Source organism: Siniperca chuatsi, linkage group LG21, assembly GCF_020085105.1.
Source record: "Siniperca chuatsi isolate FFG_IHB_CAS linkage group LG21, ASM2008510v1, whole genome shotgun sequence".
Lineage (NCBI taxonomy): Eukaryota > Metazoa > Chordata > Actinopteri > Centrarchiformes > Sinipercidae > Siniperca > Siniperca chuatsi.
In genome coordinates, this window is record NC_058062.1 from 1,883,360 (window position 1) to 1,909,268 (window position 25,909).

The following is a 25,909-nucleotide window of genomic DNA, read 5'->3' on the forward strand; positions in this document are numbered from 1 at the left end:
ATGACTACGACTGAAACCTTTTCTACGATATAATTACTACTTTTACATTTTCTGCTAATGTACTTTTACTTAAGTAAGAATTTAGAATTTTACTTTTAATGTACTATGTTTGTATGAGTATTGTTTTATTGTGGTAATGTTACTTTTAATTAAGTAACAAATCTCAATACCACCACTTTTATGTAGTATACGTAACATGACTGTAGTCATAGTTTTATAGGTAATAGTATACGCCCATGCTATAAATCATATATTAATGTAAGATATAAAATATTACACTAACCAATATCATATGATAGAATATTCTGTAATATTATATTGTGTAATCCAGTACAAGTTTAGTTTTGAAGCTGTTTTAACAGTTATGTAGCAGGTGTTCATAGTTCCCACGGACCCTGAACGCAGCACACGGTCAGTTTAATGTGGTGTTTTCTGATTGGATGTTTTACAGGAAGCGAGAAGGCACTTCATGAGTTGGGATAATTAAAGATATTCACCTCAATATTGGCGTATTTTCTCCTGAATTTTGTTAAATTTAAGTTTGCCGCGATACAGTTTTGAATGGAATATAATTCGGCTTTATTAAACACATGTACGCAGTTTGTTCTGTTATGTTTCATCGTACTGAAGGCGGAGGAGCCGTCGGCTGACGGAGGCGGCTGGTGAGTCTCAACACTAAACTGACATATTTGTGAGGTTATTTTTAAAATATAATATTTGCCATTTACAGTTTTTCATTTTACTATGAAATTTATTGTAACAAAACAAAATATTGCCTAGCTTAGCCCTTGACACCTGCCATTCTGACTGAGCTTCACACCAAACTCCATTTAAAATTCACTCACTTTAACGTCTACCTTGATAACGAGCAGTTTTAAACACTGAATGGCAGTAAAGTAAATTTGAACTTGACCGACATGTTTATGATGACTACTCAAGTGATTTGAGAAAAGGTTTCATGAACTAACCAAAGCTGAACTCTTCTTAACTTGAGTCCAAAAGAAAAGAAGAGAAAAGTTAAGTGAGGTGTTGCATGGAATTCATACCAATGGCAATCTGCACTGAAACACCCACAGTGTTCAGTGCAAGGAGCCAGATCTCATGGGTTTTTCTGCAGAGCCACTTTGGCCCCGTTCACACTGCAGGCAAAAGTGGCCCAAATCTGATTTTTTTGGGGGGGTCAAGTGACCAGGTCAGACTTCTTCAGAGGTAGTGTGAACACTCAAATCTTGCCCAGATCTGATTTTTTTCAAATCAGATTTAGACCACATACATATGTGGTCCTGAATCAGTCAATCTACGTCGACATTTGTCACAATTATCAGAACCAGAATCAGAAATACTTTATTGATCCCTGAAGGGAAACTCTTTGTTACAGCAGCTCGCCTTTACGTCAGTGCACACAGGAGAAAGTACTAGTAAACAATATGATACACTATAAAAACTATAATACAGGTCAGAAAATAAATGAAGTATCAGATGGGTATAAGTATAAGATAAACTAAGTGTGAAGTACCAAGTGGGTTTACCGGTTGATGATGATAATACAGTATAATAATACAATGTAATAAAATAAGTAAGCAGAGGTGCATGTACTGTCGAGAGTAATAGAGGTATATAATATCAATAACAATAAATAAGAAAAACTAACATGGGAAAACTAATATTGCACCGGAGTATTAACACAGAATATTGCACAATTATCTCAAGTATTGCAGAGATGTTAATGATCAATGTCCAGTTTAGTGACTTCGGGTCATACAGACTGACACTTAGAGGGAGGAGTTAAAGAGTCTGATGGCCACAGGCAGGAAGGACTTCCTGTGGCGCTCTGTGGTGCATTGTGGGGGGATGAGTCTTCCGCTGAAGGTGCTCCTTTGTTTGACCAGCACGTCATGGAGCGGGTGGGAGACGCTGTCCAAGATGGCGTGTAGTTTACCCAGCATCCTCCTCTCTGACACCACCGCCAGAGAGTCCAGCTCCGCCCCCACAATGTCACCGGCCTTACGGATCAGTTTGTTGAGTCTGTTGGCGTCCGCTACCCTCAGCCTGCTGCCCCAGCATGCAACAGCATACAGGACAGCACTGGCCACCACAGACTCATAAAACATCTTCAGCATTGTCCGGCAGATGTTGAAGGACCTCAGCCTCCTCAGGAAACAGAGGCGGCTCTGGCCCTTCCTGTAAACAGCTTGAGTGTTCTTGGTCCAGTCCAGTTTGTTATGCGCCGGCGAGTTAGCCGTAGACACAACAGACGCAGACAGTAACATTAAAAACTTGACTAGATATGGAGAACAGCGATGGAGCGAGTCAAATCAGAAGTTGCCCTCGACATCCGAAAGTTTTCAGCGTCTTGGTGAAACTATTCACGTCACATTCCCAGCACTCCTGGCTTCGTCTACGCAGCCACACAGACCTCTGTCGTGAATTTGCAGCCATGAACCCGCAAAAGGCCAAAATAACCAATTTTGCTCTCTTTCTCTTCGATCTTCTCCTCTTCAGCACCTGCTCGTTAATGTTACGGCTTCCATTACACAAACATTTTTAAATAAAAAGCGAAAATGCTTACTTCCTCCATAACCTCCCGAACTTTAGCGCAACAGCGTGCTGCATCTGATGTCATTGTTGTTGTTCTTTTGCGCATGCGGGTTTGTTTGAAACCTCAGGCAGTTCACACTGGAATCAGATATAGGCCACATTTTAAAAGGTAACGCGAACAGCCAAACAAAAAAAATCGGATCTGATCAAAAAATCAGAATTGAGCGTTAAGACTTGCGGTGTGAACGGGGCCTTTGTGATGCTGTTGTGTTTTGTTGTCTGTGTTCAGGTCGTCAGATTCAGATTTCAGCTTACAGGACGAAGGTCCCTGTAACATCGACGTGTTGGGCAGCTCTTCTCTCTCACATCAACAGTTCATCGAAAGGTTCGTATGGCAAATAAGCTGATGTTTTTTTCTAGAGCTGGGCGATGAATCCATTAAATGTTAATCAATAACATCACGTTATAAAACACATCTGTGCTTTCAAGGTCCAAAAGCCTGCAGTGACGCCACGTTGATCAGAGCTTCTGAGGTCAACAATACTGAGATATTTGATTTGTCAGTATTCTCCACAGTCTTACGGGTTGAGGTTGCAAACTACGTAGTATCACCATGACAACCACCCTAAATACGCTTAACAGCTACCTGCAAATACCACAGAAGCATCTTAAACGTGCAGGAAACCACTGCTGCAAAATAATTTCACAATCAGCGAGTATTTAAACGTCAAACATTTGGCCCGTGAACAGTTTAAAATCCCGAAGGCCGAGTTTACGTATTCACGCAGCTTGTTAGCTTCCTGCTAACAGTCCAACAGCCGGAGATACTCAGAATGACTTAAACCTTGAAAACAAAATGTTATAAATGAATAGAAAATGTTAGGTCGGTTTCCAGTGGTTCTACTTCGTCGGAGCCACGCTTTCTGATTTCACGTTCGTGTTTGTTTTGCTTGCCGTGGATCTTACATGACTCGAACCTGCTGATCACATGTTGTGTTTTTTCAGATATGCATACAGCAGACCGGTGATCCTCAGGGGTCTGACCGACAACACGGTGCGTAGTCGAACACACTCACATTAACTGCACAGATTGTTGAGCAGCTCTGGGAAAATATAAAATTAGGATTTGGTTAACAACACATATTTGTGTTTAGGAGGAAAATAAACACACGAAACAATATCCAACCGAGCTGAAACGTCACCAGTTCTGCCGTCACTACGTCTTACATGGCAAACTGATTTTAACGTGTACATTTTTATACATTTGATATCGTAGAAAAGGTTTCAGTCGTAGTCGTCTGGACGCTGTTTTCAGAATCAAGACGTTTCGGCTCCCATCCGGAAGTCATTCTCAATTGTGAAAATGGTCTGAGAACTCAGAAATTTAAGCTACTCTGTGTTACATAAGCCCCGCCCTCAGGGAGGAGTCTACCTGAGTATCTGTTGATTAGCTAGTTTCACCTGAAACTGACCTAATAGTTTCCAAGATGGCCCAGTAATCAGTAATCAGGCCTATTGTTTTCTGGCTGCACCTCCCTCATCACTGTTAAGTACCTGATTAGCATGTGATTGGCTTGACCACGGTGTTAATACACTGTGGTAAACGGTTGGCAAGTTGAATCTCAGACCACCATTTCTGTTCAAAGAGGGGTTTTCTTTTTTCGGCGCTCTGCAATCCCGAATCAACACAGACGACATGCTAACTCAGGATTACAGAGCGCCGTGCATTTGCATTTAAAAGCTACAAACCGCACATTCGAAGACAGCGAGGTGGAGATCCTGAGTAGAGAGAAGAGTTGGTTTGAAAGAGGAGTCAAAGAAGCCATTTTTGTGAAAAAAGAAAACTCCTCTTTGAACAGAAATGGTGGTCTGAGATTCAACTTGCCAACCGTTTACCACAGTGTATTAACACCGTGGTCACGCCAATCACATGCTAATCAGGTACTTAACAGTGATGAGGGAGGTGCAGCCAGAAAACAATAGGCCTGATTACTGATTACTGGGCCATCATGGAAACAAGTAGGTCAGTTTCAGGTGAAACTAGCTAATCAACAGATACTCAGGTAGACTCCTCCCTGAGGGCGGGGCTTAAGCAACACAGAGTAGCTTAAATTTCTGAGTTCTCAGACCATTTTCACAATTGAGAATGACTTCCGGATGGGAGCCGAAACGTCTTGATTCTGAAAACAGTGTCCAGACGTCTACGACTGAAACCTTTTCTACGATGGACCGCTCCTGGACGAATGAGGGACGACACCGTCTATACATTTGATAGTTAAATAACATGTTAAAATCCATTTTAAATGGACAAACTGGGAACAAAAAACTGTGGGACCATAAACCTGACCCAGAAATGCAAACGAATGTTACAGGTGGATTTCTCCTTAAATGCGTCCAGCATGCAGCGGTGGAAGATTTACTTAAGTACAATTACCACAGAATACAAATACTCAGTTACGAGTAAAAGTTACTTAAGTAAGAGTATTATAGACAAAATGTACTTAACGTATCCGAAGTATTTGCAGAATGGACCCTGAATGGATGCGTTAATGCATACGCAGTACTTTGCTGTTAGTGGAGCTAATTTTAACAACTTTATTTACTTCTGGGAGTTTAATCAGCAACAAAACATCATATTTTATAAACGTATCACATGTTTTTATGTAAAATCTGTAAAACAGCCTGTTTTCAGCTCTGTGACGATGCGTTTTCCAGCTGATCCGAGGGGGGGTTAAAGAGTTTATTCAGCTTCAGGAGGAGGAGAGTTTCCTCAGCACATGAAGGAAACTCTTCATCCTTCAGCTCGTCACAAACACCTGGAGATACGAGGTTTCCACCGGACAGGAAGGGGATGAAACGCTGTGATCTGTAAAGTAACTGAAGCCGTCAGACAAACGTAGGGAAGTAAAAAGTCCAATATTTCCTCTGAGATGGAGGAGAGTGGAAGCAGAAAGAGGCAGAAAATGGAAATACTGCAGTAAAGTACAAGTACCTCAAGTAGTACGTAACTACAGTAACTGAGTAAACGCACTCAGTTACTTTCCACCGCTGCCAGCTTGTACATGCTGTAGCGTCTGTAAGTATCAGGACAGGGACACTTCAGCAGATCTGAAACGAGGTTTTGCATAAAAGAAGTACAGTTTTCACCCGAGCTGAATGTAAACGCCCTCAAATTAAAGCTGAGAGCCACAACAAACGCAGTCACACTGTTAATATAGAGTCACGAACACAATACTGGAGGTAAACTACTAACATGCTGACTTTGTTTTTAGAAATTCAGGTCTTTGTGCTCCAAGTCGAGTTTACTGGAAGAATATGGCGACCGGAGAGTGCGGCTCAGTACAGCTAACACTTACTCTTACAGGAAAGGTATGCATGTCTAACGCTCCTCGTGCTCTGCTGTGATAGGCTGCGAGGATCCCTGAAGTAAACCTTTATTTGATCTTTTTAACCGCCAAAACACTCTTTGACTCGCTGTGATCGCTTTGTTCCAGTGGACGTCCCTTTCCAGGAGTATGTGGACGTTTTCCTGAGGCCTCAGTCTTCAGACGCCCTCGGCAGCGGTGAGCAGAAACACGTTTGTACCTCGGGAGCCTCCGTTTCCCGTCCCGCTTCGCAGCTTGTTTGCACAAAATGTTTTGGGCCTCTGAGCAGACTTTAGCTGCTTTTCCACCAAAGGTACCAGGAACTTTTATACCCAGGAACTACTTGTTGTTGAAGACCTGTGAAGATCAGGCAGGTTACGCCCGTCACACAGCTGCGTAACTCTGCTGTTTTAACTTATTAAACTTGCAGTTCAGCACGAGGACCTTTGCTTAGTTTAACCTGTTTGAAACGCTGAGCTCACCGCTGTGTAACGGTGAAACCGAGAGCCGCGGCTTCCTCAGAGCGTAAATATTAGAATATGGCAACACAAGCGTTACATGTCTTTTTACATATATATCAGTGTATACGCTTGTTTTCAGAAGGCCGGCCTGTGACCCAGCAACGCTGATGGGACGTACTGAGAACAAATTTGTTTGGCATTTTAGCTTTCTTTTCTCCTGTTAGTTATTTTTTTTGGGGGGGGCGGGTCGAACTTACCTGAGCAAAGGGTTTGAGGAGGTCTTTTGTTTGACTGTAAAGCTCTTAGAGGCGAATGTGTGGCTTGTGATTTTGGGCTGCATAAATAAAATTGACTTCAAACAATGAACTGAATAGAATGATTTGGAAAGACTACAGCACTGAATATCCTCACCGCTAGTGGAGCTCCTCATGGGATCATTAAAGGAGAGGGGACTATTTTCAGCGGCGGATGAATCCACATTATACTCGTCAGCGGATACATTCACTGCTGGTTTGAGCCTGAACATGAGGGATTTGTTGATAATAAGTTAATATAGAATAACAGCAAACTCATCCCTTAAAATGAAAAGGATTCATCCTCTGGGGAGCAGGTGTCGGATATGTTATGTTTAGTTTTTCTCTTCTACAGACACGCTGTATTTTTTTGGAGACAACAACTTCACCGAGTGGCAGAGTTTGTTTGAGCGCTACGAGGCTCCGCCGTACGTCCTGCCTCGCACCAGCGGAGCCTTCAGCTTCGGGATCGCAGGTCAGGGTTTGCGCTGCAGAGTGGATTTAAAACCAGACTGAGAGTCCACAGAGAGCCACGCTGGCAGCTCTGTGAGGCGGAGACAGAAACTGGACGCTAAATTCTCCAGGACTTACCCTGAGCCCGACAGGCGAGAAACCTCTGTGTCATCTTTAACCGTAGGGCTCATGTGGGGGTTTGTCACCAAATCTGCTTTTCAGCCGCAGTCTGGACCGGAGTGCGGACGACGTCGCCATCCCTAGAGCCACGCAGCCAAAATGGCTAAAAATCAGATTAGGGGACGAACCCCACAGGAGCCCTGAAGTTAAAGTAAAGACGACACTGCTGTGTCTTACCTGTCGGCTCAGGTTAAGTCCTGGAGAATTTAACTTTCTGAACTAAAACTTCAGTTTCGTCTCGATGGAGCTGTAAAGTTCTGACTTACGAGCACTGAAGAATGACGGACTCTTGTAGTTTTTGTTTTCTGCAGTCATCAAATGTCAAATATCGAATAAACGATGATCACACGAGAGGCTCAAACTGCAGCTTTTTGTCTCCAGGTCCTGGAACAGGAGTCCCCTTTCACTGGCACGGTCCTGGTTACTCTGAGGTCATCTATGGAAGGAAGGTGAGCAAATAACTTCCTTTTTCTTTTGTTTCCCGTCATGTCATGTTGGTTTATTTCCGAATGTGTCTGGAGTTGTGGCCTGACGCGTGAGCGCAGGTAAATGTCACTGTTGTGGCATCTTGTAGTTCAGCGAATGATTGGGTTGTGATCACACAGCGCTGGTTCCTCTACCCGCCTGACCGGGAGCCTCATTTCCACCCGAACCGCACCACCCTGTCCTGGGTGACGGAGACCTACCCCCACCTGCCCGAGGTCGAGGCTCCGCTGGAGTGCACCATCAGACCCGGGAGGTAACCACGCTTTTATCCTTCCAGTGATTTAGGGCTGCAGCCGGTAAATAGTCTCAGTTCATGTGACACAGAGGACATTTATCTCATATAAAGAAACTGGAAAATGAGAACATTTTTGCACAGCAGGACATTTGGTGTAAATGTGATTTATTTCAGACCCGTTATTTATTATTAAATTATTATTTCCAACCCTGATTTTGTGATAAATATATAGAAAAATATATATATATATAATGTTCCTTTTCCATGACAGACAGAAGAGTCCAAACTAAGTGATGGGAAAGATTTTCATGACGCTCTAACAGCCGTCTAAATATCATGTCGCTTTTTGAAAAACATTTAGTGTGACTTTGAACTTTCTGACAATGAATTCTGAACTAAATCACATTTGTTCCTTTCATGACTAAAGCGGCGGCAGTAATTTGACTAAAGCGTCGACATAATTACAACAACTCAAACAACGTAAAAGCACCTTGTGAAAGCTCACATCTCCGGCCTGCCAGGCTTTACAGAAGTGTTTCTGTAGTTTTCTAACAGTCGGGGTGTTTCTCCATCAGGTGCTGTATTTCCCCGACCGCTGGTGGCACGCCACTCTCAACCTGGACACCAGCGTTTTCATCTCCACCTTCCTCGGTTGAGCTTCAGCTCGCCTGGATTTTTTTTTTTTTTTTTTAAAGGAACTCATCACATCTGTTTTATCAGAGTTTGTCCTCCGTTGCAGGCTGACGGGAGGAAAAACACTCGACAACAGGCTGCATTTGATGTTTCAGGTGATCGACAGATTGTTGGGATCATATTTTAGTCTGAAGCTCCACAGTAACATTCCAGGTCAATCTTTTCAACAAAGACTGTCCTTAAAATAAAATAAACCATGTTTCCTAATAATAATGTGTATTTAATGACCAAAGGAGCTAAAAGAGATGACGTCCTGCACACCCTCACACCCACCCAACTCTGCTACTGTCTTTGCATCTTTCCTAACAGGAACGATCAGATCGAAATGATCAGTTACAACCAAATTATATAGTTTTCCTTCGTCTCTGTGGAATGGGCCACAGAAATCAACCTGAATCCGAACTGCAGTAGGACGAGGTTGTCGCTGCGCTGGTAGTCCCAGATTACAGCTGAGACACGTTGTACGATGCCTAACATGATCATTAATGTGACCACGCAGCTTAGGATGCCACCACGTATGGCTCATTTTCCCAAACGTTCTTCTGGAACCATCATGAGCTAATCCGGGAAACAACCGAATCACTGTCCCCTTCAGGGATTCAGGTAATACATATTGATTGTCTGGGCCTCACCACGTGTCATCATCGTCTAGTTCATCCACCACCACTTCTCGTGCCTCGAATCAGCTTTTTGAACATCTGTAAGGTCAGAGGATGAAACATTTTCCATATTGGTTTGTGCGCCACACCTGCAAAGGTGAGTACAAACCGAAACGGAGAATCTGGATCAACTGGTATGGCATAAAAGCCTTGACTAATATCTAACACTGAGAATACCTCATGTTCCTTTGGGTGAACGCACACAGCATGTTTGTTGATAATCGACAACTAAACACCAAGTCACTCTCACACACCGTCTGTCACTGAAATTGAACTATTAGCGTCAAATTCAAACGGTAAGCATGTAAGAGGCTTCCTCCCCTGTGAACAAGTGGGCCTGCAAATATCGTAGTATGTCCATTCCTAAAATAGTTGTTTGAGTTCTACGAGGACTGTAGTAAAAGTGAGTTACAAAATCAGACTTTCTTTTGGATTCCTATTGCATATTCTCTGGGAGCCAGCTTCCCTTCTGTGGGTTTAAAACATCGGCCCGTGCTAGCCGCCGACCCTCCTCCTGCCTTGTCCTGGGCGTTTAATTGGAAGACGCTGTCAGACCTTGGCTGGTTGTCCAGTTCAGACACTGAGCGTATGTTGTCTTCAAAGGTGGAGAAGCAACTCCACTCACCAAATGCCCAAAAAAAAAAGTCTGAACCTTTTCTCAGCACAGTCCATCTACAGTATCTCCAGAGCTGCTGTAACAAAGAGTTTCCCTACGGGGATCAATAAAGTATTTCTGATTCTGATTCTGATCTGCGTGAAACTATAGAAGTTATGACCAGTTCCAGGAGCATTCTTAACTTCTGTTGTGAAATGATCACATCAAGTTTTCATAGCTGGAAAGGCGTGAGCACCATTTCACCAAACATCTGCCAAACTCATATGTATTCATAATATTTCCACCTTACTACAAGACTGCAAGAACCTCTGCGTTCAGTGGAATTACACATTTCGCCCCCGCTGATGTTTGGAATCACAAAGCCCTTAGACAGGACCTCTTGCTTTACTTCTGTTGATGTTATCTAAACCAGCTGGCTCAGAGTTTTTATCCAGTCTTGTGTTAAATTATGATAGAATTCTTCTTTTGTGGTGATTTTAATGTTCACGTTGATGACTCCTCTAATGCCCTTGCTGCTGATTTTTTAAAATATCACTAACTCTTTCAACTTTCCACAACATGTGTCTGGCCAAACTCATTCCCGTGGCCACACCTTAGACCTAGTCTTTAGTCTGGGCCTGAAAATCCCATCTGTGGAAATCAGGGACATGTTTGTATCTGATCACTTCTGCATTGTTTTTAACTGTGAATTAGAGGCTGCTAGTACTGTCTTATCCCGCTCTAAGTAAACACGCGTCCTTAACGAGCATAGTGCCTTACAATTTTGTACACTGTTCAATTCTCCTGGCAGTGTGTTTCCCGATTGCTCCAACACCAACGATTTGGTTGATTATTTTAACTACCTGTGTTCTTCAACCTTAGATCTCATAGCTCCTTTGAAAAATAGACCAAACTCAAAGACTAGAAAACAGCCATGGTTAAATGACAGTATTCGAAGCTGTAAAAAGAAATGCAGAAGAGCAGAACGCAGATGGAAGAAATCAGGTCTCCAGGTCCACTTTGTGGCCATGAAAGAGTTATTACGCCTTTATAATAGGATGGTGAAGGATGCAAGAACATGTCATTTCTCTGCACTTATTTCTGCCCATCAGCACAACCCCAGATTCCTGTTTAAGACTGTGGATCAGTTAGTTAACCCTGCCTCTCCTTGTGCCCCTGCTGAGTGTGATGCTGATTGTGAAAAGTTTCTTTTACACTTTGCTGGAAAGGTGGAGTTAATATGATCTGATATCACCCCTAACCCTGCCTTTTTAGATGTGGATCACCCGCTCAGGGATTCTTTGAGCAATTTTTCTGCTGTTACTCTGCCTGAACTTGCAGACATCATGTCTCTTATGAGAGTTTCCTCCAGCCCTCTGGACAAAATCCCAACTAGGTTTCTATTGGAAGTTATGGATTGTATTGCGCCCCTTTTACAAATTATCTTTAACAGCTCGCTGTCTACTGGCTGAATCCCAGATTTCTTTAAAACAGCTTGTGTCCAGCCAGTCCTAAAAAAACCTGGGCTTGATCCCACCCTCCTGGATAACTATCGCCCAATCTCCAAATTGTCTTTTATTTTGAAGATTCTTGAAAAACTTGTATCTAAGCAGCTTCTTGTTGCTGTGAAAAACAATAATACCTTTGAAAAGTTCCAATCTGGCTTTCGTCAGCACCACAGCACTGAAACTGCCCTCCTCAAATTCACCAATGACCTTTTAATGAATACAGACGCAGGCATGTGTTCAATTCTTGTGCTGTTGGACTTCAGTGCTGCCTTTGATACAATTGATCATGGCATTCTTTTAGATAGACTGAGGCACTGGGTGGGCATATCTGGCACTGCACTAGACTGGTTCTCATCTTATCTGTCCAATAGGAAATTCTATATCAGCATTAATAACTTCATGTCATCCTTTTCCCATATCAAGTATGGTGTGCCTCAAGGTTCAATTCTGGGACCAATACTGTTCTCCTTATACATGCTTCCTTTGGGTGATGTCATCCGCAGACATGGTATTTCTTTTCATTGTATGCGGATGACACACAGTTGTACCTCTCTGTCAAGCCCACTGACCTCAGTACGCTGAGTTCTCTGCAGGACTGCCTGTCTGACATAAAAAATTGGATGTCGATACATTTTCTTCAGCTCAACTCAAATAAAACTGAAATCCTTGTAATTGGGCCCCAACACATCACTAAACAAATACTGCCATCTACTGGCTACCTGTCAAAACATATCAAGCCTGTTGCAAGATATCTTGGTGTCCTGTTTGATAGAAATTTATGTTTTGAGCAACATATCACTAAGCTTGTCCAATCATGTTTCTATCACTGCAGAAACTTTGCAAAAATTCAATCTATTTTAAATCTTAGTGATGCAGAAATTGTTGTGCATGCTTTTATCTCCTCACGCCTCGATTACTGTAACGGCCTGTTCACTCGTCTTAATCTAAAAACTGTGAAACGACTGCAGACTGTACAGAACTCAGCTGCTTGGCTGTAAACCAGGACCAAGAAGTATCACCACATAACACCTGTTTTAGCCTCTCTGAGTCCAGGATGGAAACTAAGGGGGACAGAGCTTTGGCCATCAGGGCCCCGAGGATCTGGAACAACCTGCCTGAAGACATCAGGCTGTCTGAGTCAGAGTCTTCATTTAAGTCTCTTCTCAAAATACATTTTTATCTGAAAGCAGATCCTGATTTTACCTGAACTGTTTATTTTATTGCTTTTATGTGTTTTATCTCTTTATATTTCGTCATTCACTGTGGTATTTTATTTCTCTTTTTGTGAAGCACTTTGTTTTGTTAAGTGCTCTATAAATAAAGTTTTATTATTATTATCATTATTATTATTATAACTCCTTTAACAGTTGACTTCTGTAATAATAAACGATCTAGATCAACCGATTTGAGTCCTCTATATCATACGGTTAGTGTTTTATATCAATACACCAGGACAGCACACTTAAATGCATTTAAAAGATACAGGTCAATAGGTATACCTTCAGTATAGAGGGTGGGAATAAAAAAGTGCTCATCTCTCTCAGAATTCCTCGTTTCTGCTGCTGAAAATAGAAGATCTCCTGTATCTTCCACCAAACTTCTGTAGGGTTTTCTTCAATTGTGATTATTGCAGAGACAAGAACGCTGAACACGCTGAACCCAAGATTATATAGTTACAGAACCAGAACAGTGAAATAATCTCTTTGAATTCTCTAAACACATTATACAGTTTATTTATTTCCTTATGCAGTTGTATTCCTCATATAGTTCTGTAGGTAGAAACAAGGGGCCCCTCTGGCTTCATGTATGAAAGGAGTCTTTCATAACACACATATAAACAAATAGGAACACCTGTACAAGCAATAAATCATACCTGTCCTATTGAACCGCAGCACACTGAAAGGTGTTTCTAATATCTGTCTAACTCCATTAATGTAAATATTAAATTATGAAAACGTTTATAATTGTAAACATAATTTGTACTTCATGTATCCGCTTCTTATAAAGTAAATCACAGTTGCAGGTGCAGCATTAATAGTTACAGTAATTCATTCATTAATGACAGATTAAAGAGGTAATAAAGGTCCATAGAAACATGTCTTCACCATCCTGCTTTCGAGTTTTTAAACTTCTAAAATTCCCGTCAGTTTTTAAATCTTCATAAAATTCTGAGTTTTTCCCAGAAAGTTTGAACAGTCTTCATTTATTGAATGTTTAATATCTGAGCTCATGAAAGAAGAAAATTCGGAAACCAACATCTCGTGGAGAAATGAATCAGAGTTTCTCAGGTACAAAACAGCAGAAAGTTTTGAACATCTCTTCATTTATTGTGAATGGTTGTCTGTCCTTGTCTGTGTATATTTGATCAGTTTGCCAGGCAAAATCTGATTCAGTTTATTGGCTTTAATGGACAGTTTATTGGCTTTAATGGACTTTTGGGGAGTCTGGAGTCACCACTGAAATAATTATAAACTTCTAGTGTTTAATTAGAACTGTTAATAAAAAAGGCTTTGTTGAAATGATGCATTGTGAAACTCAGATAAGATAAGTGAATTAATCAGTTAATAAATCTATTTCCTTATTCTGTCTTTAAATGATGAACTAGGCTAATAATCAGTATATTAATTATACTAATAATAAGCTTTTAATTTTAACTTTTTGTTATTACATTTGCTGATGTGTCAGCCGAACATATCCCACCTTACAATTCATTTGTTTAATTAATCCACTTATTAATTTTAAGGTGTCTTTAAATCTCAACGATCACAAAATTAACTAAATGTTAAAGAAAGGAAACAAATGAATTTAAAAGCCTTTTTAAAATAAATGTACTATTGCATTTTAAATCATTTAAATACAGAATAAGGAAATAGAGTCATTAAATTTAATGATCTTTTAATTGTGTTTTTTGAGTTTAAATCATTATTTAAGGCCAGTATTGATTAATTGTTTTTAATAGATTTATTTATAAATGGGTTTATTATCTGATAATGATCTGATTTCACCTGTTTCCAGCTCAGTTAATGGAACTGCAACGACTGCTCGCAGATTAGTAGAAAAGGTAGAAAATCAATCGATAACTATATTGATAACTGGTTTTATTTGACAAGCCAAACTGCAGACTATTCTGTGGCTGCAGCTTCTCTGATGGGAGGATTTATATGACGGTGAACTGAACAGCTTTGGGTTTTAGACTGTTGCTGCAAACCTTTCTGAATAAATCTCTCGGATCTGGGAAGTTCTGATGAACAGATTTCTCTATTTTCTGCCGTTTTAAAGACAAAATGATTAATCGATTATTGGAGAAAATAAATCAGCAGATTAATCGATAGTGAAAATCATTACTTTTTTAAATCAAGTGCTTTCTCTGATCTCTCTCTTCTCTTCTGTAAAACTCCTTCGACACAAGAAACTGACCTGAAAACATCTGGAAACATTCGACTCCATGGGCGGATTTTACTGCTTGTTTAAAGTAAAAGCATCTTTAAAAAAAAAGGTTAAATATGAGAACCCTGAGACAGAGATGTTTGACTCTGTGCTGATGCATTAATCAGTTAAGCATCATTAAACTTCCTATGAAAACACATAGAGAGAGAAGAGGACAGGTAAGAGGGACAGCAGCAGAGGAACGGAGAGGGAAACCAGGTGAGCGGTTCCAGAGGTTGAACCGTCGCCCACGAAGGTGACGAAGCCCGGCTGGTCGCTGCTGATCTGGCTGTTGATCCAGGATTGATACTGGGACACTCGGGTGTAGATTCCTGGTATGTTGGGCTGAGCACAGGCTTTTTTTCCAAAACTCACCACTCCACCCTGGACCCACTGAGACCCGGTTTTACTCACCAACGGGCCGCCTGAATCCCCCTGCAGAGGTCAGACATGTCGTTACATCACCAGCAGACAGTAACTGAGGACATTTAGTCAAGTTCAAGTTAAAAAGGCACTGAGTATTTCATGCTACTTTCTACTTCTACAATTCAGAGGGAATTATTGTGTTTTTACTGCACTACATTTATTTACTTTGCAGATTCAGATATGAAATACAAGATATAATTACTATTATTGTAATAATAGGTACAATAAATGTAGAGGTATTATTATAGGTTAAGATAAAACTTTATTGATCCCTTGGTGAAATTCAGAAGCTACCCAGTATTTAAAGTTATCAAATTAGCTCCAGCTGCAACCTTAAAGCGATGAACACATTAATGCATTAATAATTATTATCCATTGTAGACGGACTCACCTGGCAGGTGCCCTTCCCTCCTTCGGTCGGACCGGCACACAGCATGTTGCTTGTGATTCCACCATATGCGGCGCTACAGTCACTGTTGGACACGATGGGAACACTCACCTCCTGCAGCCTCTGTGGGGAAGGAAGTGGAACTGAAAAAGAAGAGAGATATTAATGCTGAGTCTGCGTTTTCTTTTTGTCGACAGCCTGATGGATCTTCTTCCTCTGAGCCAGAAAAACACATTTACTGCACTGGGTGACATGTTCCTTCATCACCATGAACACACACACTGCAGTTTATTCTGATTCAGCCCCACACACACCGTCATGCTGCCCCAAACACTCACTACAGCACCACATGTGGATTCATCCGCCGCTGGAAATAGTCCCCCAACAGATGCTCTGTTTCCTCCTGTTAGTCTGATAAAAACTGCAGCGAGCAGCTGTTTGAGGAAACTACTGAGCCTTTTTAAACAGGAAGCTATAGATCTGTGTTTTTAAAGATTTACATCTTCAGCAGGAACCAATGGGCTCGCAGCTGAGAGCCGCAGACAGGAAGTCAGACGGTGCTGAGAGACGCACCGACGTGTTGCTGGTTTGAGTCCGCACAGGAGATTTGTTGACCGTGAGAAAAACACGGAAAATCATCGGCCTTGTCCTTTAAACTTTATTATAAAATGGCTCTTACAGCGTTGTGTCAGCCTTGTATGCTGCGTCATTTCATGGCATATTGTTTAAAGGTCCAGTGTGGAGGATTTAGTGGAATCTAGCAGTGAAATTTCAGATTGCAACCATTTGAACACCGCTCGCCTCACCCTTCCAAGCCTGTAGGAGAAACTACGGCGGCCACGAAACTCGCAAAAAATGCAAAAAGCCCCATTTAGAGCCAGTGTTTGGTTTGTCCGTTCTGGGCTACTATAGAAACATCTCGTGTTATTTTTACTTGATTTTACATTAACATTACATACTCTATCCCTGTTTTTATGTTCATTCTGTTGTTTTTTATGTGAAGCACTCTGTGCATGTATTTTCTTTGTTGTAAAGTACTTTGAGCTGCATTTCTTGTATGAAAGGTGCTATGCACATAAAGTTTATTATTATTATTATTATTGTTTTTCCACCTTTACCTGCTCTCCCAGTTTTTATGCGTACCCTGGTCCTTCACAGTCTGTAAACAGCAGATCCTGTAGAACTATATTTAGAAAATATAGTATCAAATGCCATTTAAATAAAAGTTATAATGTACACACTTTAAACTTGTCAACAACATTTAGTCTAGTCAGAGAGAAGTCTTTTCTAGCAGCAGCGCTGTGCTGTTATCAGCTTCTTAAACAACAGACAGACATTTTATTTTTATTATATTCTGTCATGTTTTCCACAGTGGTGGGATGTAACTAAGTACATTTCCTCAAGTACTGTACGTAAAGAGAATTTTGAGGTACAAATAATGCACTTTTACTCCACTACATTTATTTGATACCTTCAGTTACTTTGCAGAATCAGATTAATAATACAAAATGTAATCAACAAATAAATTATTATGTATTTCTATGGATTAAGATAAAACTTTTGATCCCTTGACGAAATTCACCAGCTATCCGGCAGTATATATAGTAAAAAAAATTAGCTCCAGCAGCTGCAACATTATAGTGATGAACACATTAATTCATCAATAATTATAATCCAATAATGATATATTATTTTGAAATGGGCCATTCTGCATAATGAGTACTTTTGTACTTTAAGTATATTTTGAATGCAGGACTTTTTCTTGTACCAGAGTATTTCTGCACTTTAGTATTACCACTTTTACTTAAGTTATACATCCGCGTACTTCTTCCACCACTGGTTTTCCTTTTTCTGAGCTTTTACTGGACTCTTTTAATGACGTCACCTCGTTGTGCCCATTTCTTCTTCAGTGGTTCTGGTTTATATGAATGTGTGGTGTCTTGTGATGTAGTTGTTTGCAAAGCACAACAATAAAAACTTAATGAATCCATCCGATCATTCACTATTAACAAAACCTTTAAAAATGAATAAATTCTCACCGTCACTTTGAATGTTTCCCCATCCGGTGACCCAGCAGGTCGTCCCGGCGTTGTAGACGCTGCCGCCCGCCGACAGACACACGGGTTTGATGTAGTCGGTGAAGACAACAGGTGAGGACAGCTTCAACAGGGCTATGTCATCGTTGATCGAGGTGTCGGCATAGTTCGGATGTCTGATGATCTGGGACAGAGTCCGAGACACCATGTTAGGGTTCAGGGACAGTTGGGTGTCACGTCCGAGGTAAACGGTGAAGCCGGATGTGCTGGTGCTGAGAAACAGAAAAGACAACATGTTAAATATGTGGCAGATAATTCTACACTGCTGTGACTGTTAATGATGTTTATTCACAAATAAAGACACCACAAGAAAAATGAACATTTTCTTTATTTTTTCTTATTCAGTGACAGTTTGATTGGAGTTCATTGTCATCATAACATTTTCTTCTTTTAAATGTTCATTATTCTTTAGTTTATGCTGCTATTTGTCCCTTTAATTTCATAATGTCAGAGTAACAGTTGCAGAGCCTGCTGTATAATAAAAAGGCTCACTGAGGAAAATGCCACTTTTAAATAAACGTTTGAAAAAGTGCATTTTAGAATTTAAAGATTAATGTAATGACAAAAAAACCCCAAAACACGAGGAATAGGACCCAAATGCAGACTCAGAGGTGCAGTTCAGATGATTTAATATATAAAATCAGAATCAGAAACACTTTGATCCCCGAAGGGAAACTCTTTTGTTACAGCTGCTCACTATCACGTCAATGCACACAGGAATATAAGTACTAATAGAATAGAAACAATAAATAAGTCCATAATGAGACAATTATTTCTAGTAAGAAATAAGAGATTTGCAAATCAAAATCTAATACACTATAATACAGCTAAGATAAATTAAGTACAAAAGTGGATATAAAGTATAAAAGCTAAAATAAGTATAAAGTACAAAAGTGGATTTACAGGTTGATAAGTATGTACGGTATAATAATAATACAATGTAATAATATAAGTAATAATGCAATAATGAGGACTGTCAAGTTAAGTGCAGCAGATTAACCAGATTATTAGACGGTGGATATTGCACAGCAGGAACATAAGTATTAATAAATATCAATAAATGGGGAATATTAAACAAAATACAAAAGGCTTACGGTATGATCTGGCAGGCACAAGTCAAAACCAAAGAATAAGACCAGCAAAGGCAAACAAATCCATGGGAACAGGCAAAATCCATAAAACAAGCAAAGTCCAAGAAAACAAAGTAGAAATCCAATAACACTGGGATAACAAACACTAGGAAAAGGCTGGAACGCTTGAAACATGGGACTAAGATGAACTGGCACTGAGACAAGGGAACACACAGACTAAATACACAAGTGAAGTTTAACGAGACACAGGTAAAACTAATCAGGGCGGGGCTTTCAATCAAAACTGGCGGGAAAACACACAAAGGCAGGAAATAAAGTAACCCAAGACACACATGGATAGACTATCAAAATAAAACAGGAAATAACTAAACTAAAACCAAAAGCCATGACAGATAATACTTTGAGGTATTTTATATATATATATATTGCCAGATCATCACAAAGAGTGGCTACGGATACCGGTTCAGAAAGTGGAGCAATCATCAGTCACCTCCTCTACATCAAGCTGTATGCCAGGAATGAGCGAGACATCGACTCACTGATCCAGTGCGGTCGGATGGTATCAAAAAGACAGAAAATGATCAGAACCGAGGGGGTTGAACTACCAGAAGGCAACATGGGAGATGTTCAGGACAGCTACAAATACCGCAGGCAAACAGAAACCATGAGGAGGTGTCAAGGAAGTCAGCCACAGCCAAGTACCTACACAGAGTAAGGCAGGTCCTGAAAAGTCAGCTAAATGGGAAGAACAAGATCCAAGGACTAGTGAGTGTCAGAACCACTGTCCAGGAAGAAACAACAAAGATCCAGGAAGATGGCCCCCAATGATGAACAGCTAAGCGAATACCTCAGACAGCAGATACCCAAGGCTGAGGAGGATGAACCATCATGGAGAGACAAGCCCCTGCACGGCATGTACCACCGACAGATAGAGGAAGGGGCTGATATCAAGAAATCCTACAAGTGGCTGGAACAGGCTGGACTAAAGGACACTAATCATGGCAGCACAAGAACAGACTCAGTACAAGATCAGTAGAGACTGGAGTCGAGCACACCAGACAGGACCCCCTCATTTTAAAGAATTTGACATTCTCCCCTCCAGTCAGAGATACAGGTTTCCAAAAATGAGGTCCAACAGGTTCCAGTTTTCATTTACCCCATGTGCAGAGTTTAGTATTTTATCTGATCCCTGTTTTTATTTTCTCAGTTTTTCTTTGCTTTTATCACATTAACCTTTTATTTTATTCTGTATTGTGTGTGTGTATAGTAGCAGCAATTCTACTAATGTCTTAAATTGTCTTATTGTGTTTTTATTGTGTTATGGTTTTGTTTTACGGTGCTATGCTGCAAAAAGAATTTCCTCTTGTAGAACAATACAGATCTGAACTGAAAGAGCTGTAATGGTATTCGACTATTACTAATAGCATAATGAAAAACACGAGTGGTTTTGATGTGGTTTTCTGCATGTTCTCTTTGTTGCTGTATGCTCTTGCTGTAAGCTCACTCTGCACAGGTGAAGTGCTGAGTCATGTGACAGGATCGGAGCTCACCTGGAGAAACAGTGAGCAGCAGTCAGGACCCACTGGTTGTTGATCAGGGAGCCTCCACAGAAATGTCCCTTGTTATTGTGCAGACTGGCCTGCCAGGGCCACGTCCCGGGAGGAGCACTCTCACCCCCTACGATCCTGGTGTTGAGCGGCGCAATGCCACAAACTGGAGGGAAACAGTCAGAATTCATGTAACCGCTGCAGGTCGGTGATGATTTTGTTGCTGTACTGGTTCTGTCTGGGTGCTATCATCTGTATGGATTTTAAGACAGCCACCACTTTGGTCCAGACTGAAATATCTCAACAAGCATTGGATGGATTGTCATGAGATTTTGTACACACATTCATGGTCCTCAGAAGATGAATCCTACTGACTTTGGTGATCCTCTGAGTTTTCCTATAACGCCACCATGAGGTTGACATTTATTTTGAGTTAAATATCTTGGCAACTACTTGATGGATTGCCATGAACTTTGCTAATCTGTCTAATACTTTGGTTTATGACCAAATACCTGCAACACTAATGAAATTCCCATCAGCCTTTGTGTTTTGTGTTAATTAGGAAATGTTAGCATGCTAACATGGTGGTGAACACTATGCCTCCTAAACATCAGCATGTTAGCATTATCATTGAGAATGCTGATGTTAGCATTTAGCTCAAAGCACTACTGTCCCTCGCAAACATTTTATATATATATCAGTGTGCAGGAGGGAGGCTAACTTGTCTTATTTTGGCCTAAAGAGTTTTCAGACCAGAAATGACAAAAAAGAATAATTTGTGTGAGGTAGAGAGCAATCAAAGATTTATTAATGACATGAATGTGCTTTCAGGTCAGTTTGACTGTTTGTGAAAAGCTGTTCAGATGGATGTCAATCTCACGTCTGTGTGTTGAGTATGGAAATAGAGCCAGGAGGTGATTAGCTTAGCTTAGCATAAAGACTGAAAGCAGGGGGAAACAGCTAGTATGGCTCAGTCCAAAGTTCAAAAATACAACTACCTGCTATCTTGTGTGTTTTAAACATAGTAAAAGTACTAATTAAAAAAACAATGATCTAATTATTGTTTATTCAACATTTATGTTTTTAGCAACCTTTAAAATGAGCTCACAAACCTCTGCAGGCTAAACGTCACAGCTCACTGTTTTTTTTTTCTGTGCTCACAAAGTAATCATTGTTTAATTTAGTTAAAATCACAAAGGTTTCCATTTCTAATACAGTGGCAAGCACTTTAGTTGAGCTAAGCTGTCTTATATTGAAAGTAAACTCCAGGAAGTTCCTCTATTCTCATTAAGTTAGGCCTACAGAAGCTCGTGGAAGACAGGAAGTGATGTCAGGACTTTGGCTCTCCAGGAGAAGCCCCGACAAAACATAGCAAAATGTTTATTAAAACGGAAATGGTGGTGCATTCATCACCCTGTTGTGTGTACTTTGGACAGAGCCAGGCTAGCTGTTTCCCCCTGCTTCCAGTCTTGATGCTAAGCTAAGCTAATCCCCTCCTGACTCCAGCTCTATACTTAACAAACAGACATAAGATTGATATTGATCCTCTCATCTAACTCTCGGCAAGAAAGTGAATAAATGTCTGTAAAACTGCTTAATTGTCAGAGCCAGCCCAAGTTATCAAACAAAATATGCACGCTAACATTTAGCATGTTTGTGTTACTGCTAATGTTAGCATGTTGCTTGAAGCACAGCAGAAGCTGATGTAAAGTCAGTTTTAGAGGTATTCTGTCATGAAGTTTGGACAGGTGGAAGCTCTATGAAAAGTCAGAGGATCATCAAAGTTCCTGAGGGGAACATCATTAGATTGGTTTCTTCTTCCTTTTGTGTGTGTTTTGTGTAAACAGAAAAAATGGGTGAATCAGCCATGTGTTGTCTTTGCAAAAGAGAAATTAAATGAATAAATGAAATGAGAACAGAACTCACCATCTAATTGTGCGTTGCTTCCTGTGGGAGAGACAAAGAATAATGCATTTAGTTACTTGTAGGAAGCTGTCGGCTTGTTTGTTGTACAGTGATTTTGAAATCTATTCATAAGTATCATTACTCACAAACTAGTTAAAACGAGCTAACTGTATATAAAATATTTCAACCTAGCTAACTGTATATAAAGTAGCTAAAACTAGCTAACTGTATATAAAGTATCGCAGAAAAGGTTTCAATCGTAGTCATCTGGACACTGTTTTCAGAATCAAGACATTTCGGCTTCCATCCGGAAGTTATTCTCAATTGTGAAAATGGTCTGAGAACTCAGAAATTAATTAATTAATTACTGAGTTCTCAGACCATCATCAATGAGGACTACACCGTCTTGTATATAAAGTAAAGTAGTTAAAACTAGCTAACTGTATAAAACTAGCTAACTGTATACAAAGCAGCATTGATGCATCAGTTTAATTTGTAAATGAACTAGAATTAACTACATGAAATAGAAACACTGAAATAAAGTACCTCAAATTTGTGCTTAAGTACAGTACTCGATTACTACTTACTAAAATTAAATAATTAAAAACTATGACAGATTAGTTTTTTTGTTTTACTTTCTTTGTTAAACATTTATTCATTAATTTTTGATTTGTATGTTCCCTTTGTTCTGTTGTAATAATTCAAGAATTTTCAATAAAATACAATTTCTTTTCACTGTGAATACAAATCAGATTATCAACATTGGTGCTCTACTGAGACAACATTTAAAAGCACTCACCTGTAACAGTTAAGGCCACGAGCACGGCACAGTGAAGAAGCAGCTTGACGTCCATGGTGTGATTCTGTCTTGCAATCAGTGGAGGAGTTGAACAGCCTGGACCAGGAAAGTGGGACTCTGTTTGGCCCAGCTGGAGCATTTATAAATGTACTACTTACGCAAGTTCAAACAGATAATAAAGCCATAAACCTGGATGCAGATGTTCAAAACGAAAGAGAATCAGAAAGTGAAATGTGCTGCCACCCACACAGTTCGATTCTGAGTATAACATCTTTAAATGTGCATCAAAAAACAAAGGTCCCATAAATTAACAGTGTGAGCTGTGGTGTGAGAATCTTGCTCTTTAAAAGAAATGTTAATCATCAAATAGGACTTTATTATTTTTACATTTCCTTTTGATTTACATAATTTATACAGGGTACCAGACATGTAGAGGGAACTGGAGGATAGTTTGATCACTTATTATGGAACTGGATTGTAGTTTTTGTATGATGAAGTGCTTTGAGAAACTGGTTCTCCAGCACATAAAAAACAACATCCCAGCCAGCCTGGACCCTCACCACTTTGCTTTCAGAACCAGCAGATCCACATAGGATGCCATCTCCACTGCCCTCCACTCAGTCTTCACACACCTTGAGAACAACAACACCTACATCAGAATGCTGTTTGTTGATTTCAGCTCAGCATTCAACACAATCTCCCCCATGAAACTGACTGGAAAACGTAGCACTCTGGGCTTAAGTACCACACTCTGCAACTGGATATTGGAGTTCCTCACAAACACCTCCTCCACTCAGTGCTGAACACCGGAGCCCCCCAGGGCTGTGTGCTCAGCCCCCTCCTGTTCACGCTCTACACCCATGACTGCAGCCCCCAACACGGAGACACTCTGTGGTGTAGTTTGCGGATGACACCACCATCATCGGCCGGATTATAAACAACGATGAAACTTCATATCAGGAAGGGGGGGAAATCAACATTTTTGCAGAGAGGTGCACAGAGAACAACCTACTGCTCAACGTCAGCAAAACCAAGGAGCTGATCGTTGATTTTAGGAAAAAGAGGCAAAGACACACACCCCTGTCTACATCAGTGGAGCTGAGGTGGAGCAGGTGAACAGTTTCAGGTTCCTGGAAATCAGCATCACAGAGAACCTGACATGGTCCTCTCACATCTCCACCCTGGTCAAGAAAGCTCAGCATCGGCTGTATTTCTTAAGGAAGCTTAAGGCAAAATTCCCGTGCCGGATTCTTGTTAACTTTTACAGAGGAGCAACAGAAAGCATCCTGACCGGAAACATCACAAACTGGCACGGGATGTGCACGGCCAGGACCGGAGGGCTCTGCAGCGGGTGATTAAAACCGCCCAGAGGATCATTGGTACCAAACTACCGAGCATCAGTGATATCGGTGAGGTGAGGTCAGATCATCGGTCAGGTTTCTGGGATCCACAATCTCCCAGGACCTAAAGTGGGTATCCGACGCCATCATCAAAAAGGCCCAGCAGAGGATGAACTTCCTGTTCCAGCTCAGGAGGTTCAACCTGCAGGTGTTTGGTCATAAACCAAAGTGTCGGACACGTTAACATGTCGACCTGATTTACTACTTCCGCAAATTCAAACAATAGATAATAAAGCCATAAACCTGGATGAAGGTGTTCAAAGACAAAGAAGAATCAGACAGTGAAATGTACTGCCACCAACACAGTTTGATTCTGAGCATAACAGCATAATGTTTGTTTAACTGGTTGTCCTTGTTTTTAGCTGTATTTATGTCTATTTCTGTGTATGTACATTGAGAGTAACAAAAACTGGACTCGGACTCCTTCTATGTGTACACATACCTGGCCAACAAAGCTGATTCTGAGGTGTCTGTGCAGAGCTCAAAGGATACTACATGACTTATTATATATTCACTCATCTACAGTATATAATTTCTGGATGCAATGTTTGTTTTTGTGAGTAGCATCAAATCTTGTTATACAACCCTGTGTTGTAAAGTGATAAATTAATTAATTAATTAATTAATTAATGGACTAATCGTTCCAGCTGTACTTGTATAAACTGTTGGGGAGTTTAATTTATAACAAAACATATTTTATAAACTCCTCATATATTTTGTAGCAAAAATCTTGATTTGTAAAGTAACTAAAGCTGTCAGATAAATGCAGTGAAGTGAAAAAGAGAGATGTAGGAGAGCAGAAGGAGAAAGTGGCGTGAAAACAAAGCCTTCAGTAAAGTAAAAGTACCTCAGATTTGTACTTAAGTACAGTACTTGAGTAAATGTACGTAGCTACATTCAAACAACATCATGTCAGCAGCTCTGCAGGTGTTTGGTCATAAACCAAAGTGTCGGACACGTTAACGTGTCGACCTGATTTACTACTTCCGCAAATTCAAACAATAGATAATAAAGCCATAAACCTGGATGCAGATGTTCAAAGCGAAAGAGAATCAGAAAGTGAAATGTGCTGCCACCCACACAGTCCGATTCTGAGTATAACATCTTTAAATGTGCATCAAAAAACAAAGGTCCCATAAATTAACAGTGTGAGCTGTGGTGTGAGAATCTTGCTCTTTAAAAGAAATGTTAATCATCAAATAGGACTTTATTATTTTTACATTTCCTTTTGATTTACATAATTTATACAGGGTACCAGACATGTAGAGGGAACTGGAGGATAGTTTGATCACTTATTATGGAACTGGATTGTAGTTTTTTTATGCCTTTGTCTGATATATCTTGTGTTCTTTTACCATTATTATT

At 40.4% G+C, this 25,909-nt stretch overlaps 2 protein-coding genes across 3 annotated transcripts; one reads left to right on the forward strand and one right to left on the reverse strand.

Moving 5' to 3' along the window:
- The first annotated feature begins 415 nt into the window (after positions 1-415).
- Positions 416-8,914, forward strand: jmjd8 (jumonji domain containing 8). 2 transcript variants are annotated; one of them, XM_044181578.1, is made up of 9 exons: positions 417-662; positions 2,828-2,923; positions 3,544-3,592; positions 5,811-5,907; positions 6,033-6,101; positions 7,013-7,132; positions 7,672-7,739; positions 7,896-8,029; positions 8,587-8,914. In XM_044181578.1, exons 1-9 carry the CDS (start codon positions 562-564, stop codon positions 8,702-8,704), a joined length of 852 nt encoding a protein of 283 aa, XP_044037513.1. In that variant the 5' UTR covers positions 417-561; the 3' UTR covers positions 8,705-8,914. The 2 variants fall into 2 exon arrangements, with proteins under 2 accessions (XP_044037514.1, XP_044037513.1); XM_044181579.1 differs by lacking the exon at positions 7,013-7,132 and having other exon boundaries at positions 416-662.
- A 5,463-nt stretch (positions 8,915-14,377) lies between these two features.
- Positions 14,378-23,291, reverse strand: LOC122869048 (serine protease 27-like). The gene is made up of 6 exons (XM_044181596.1): positions 23,145-23,291; positions 22,367-22,387; positions 20,444-20,606; positions 17,746-18,014; positions 15,710-15,849; positions 14,378-15,327 (listed from the first exon to the last, which is right to left on the reverse strand). The coding sequence occupies exons 1-6, from the start codon at positions 23,281-23,283 to the stop codon at positions 15,040-15,042; spliced, it is 1,020 nt and encodes a 339-aa protein (XP_044037531.1). The 5' UTR covers positions 23,284-23,291; the 3' UTR covers positions 14,378-15,039.
- Positions 23,292-25,909: the final 2,618 nt, after the last annotated feature.

Excerpts from the sequence above, each read along its gene's own strand:
- jmjd8 (XM_044181578.1), top strand. The coding sequence starts at position 562 with ATGGAATATAATTCGGCTTTATTAAACACATGTACGCAGTTTGTTCTG. Across the intron at positions 6,102-7,012 it reads TTCAGACGCCCTCGGCAGCG|ACACGCTGTATTTTTTTGGA; the intron begins GTGAGCAGAAAC and ends TCTCTTCTACAG. Across the intron at positions 7,740-7,895 it reads AGGTCATCTATGGAAGGAAG|CGCTGGTTCCTCTACCCGCC; the intron begins GTGAGCAAATAA and ends GTGATCACACAG.
- LOC122869048 (XM_044181596.1), bottom strand. The coding sequence starts at position 23,283 with ATGCTCCAGCTGGGCCAAACAGAGTCCCACTTTCCTGGTCCAGGCTGT. Across the intron at positions 15,850-17,745 it reads GGGAAACATTCAAAGTGACG|TTCCACTTCCTTCCCCACAG; the intron begins GTGAGAATTTAT and ends CTTCTTTTTCAG. Across the intron at positions 15,328-15,709 it reads GAGGGAAGGGCACCTGCCAG|GGGGATTCAGGCGGCCCGTT; the intron begins GTGAGTCCGTCT and ends TGACCTCTGCAG.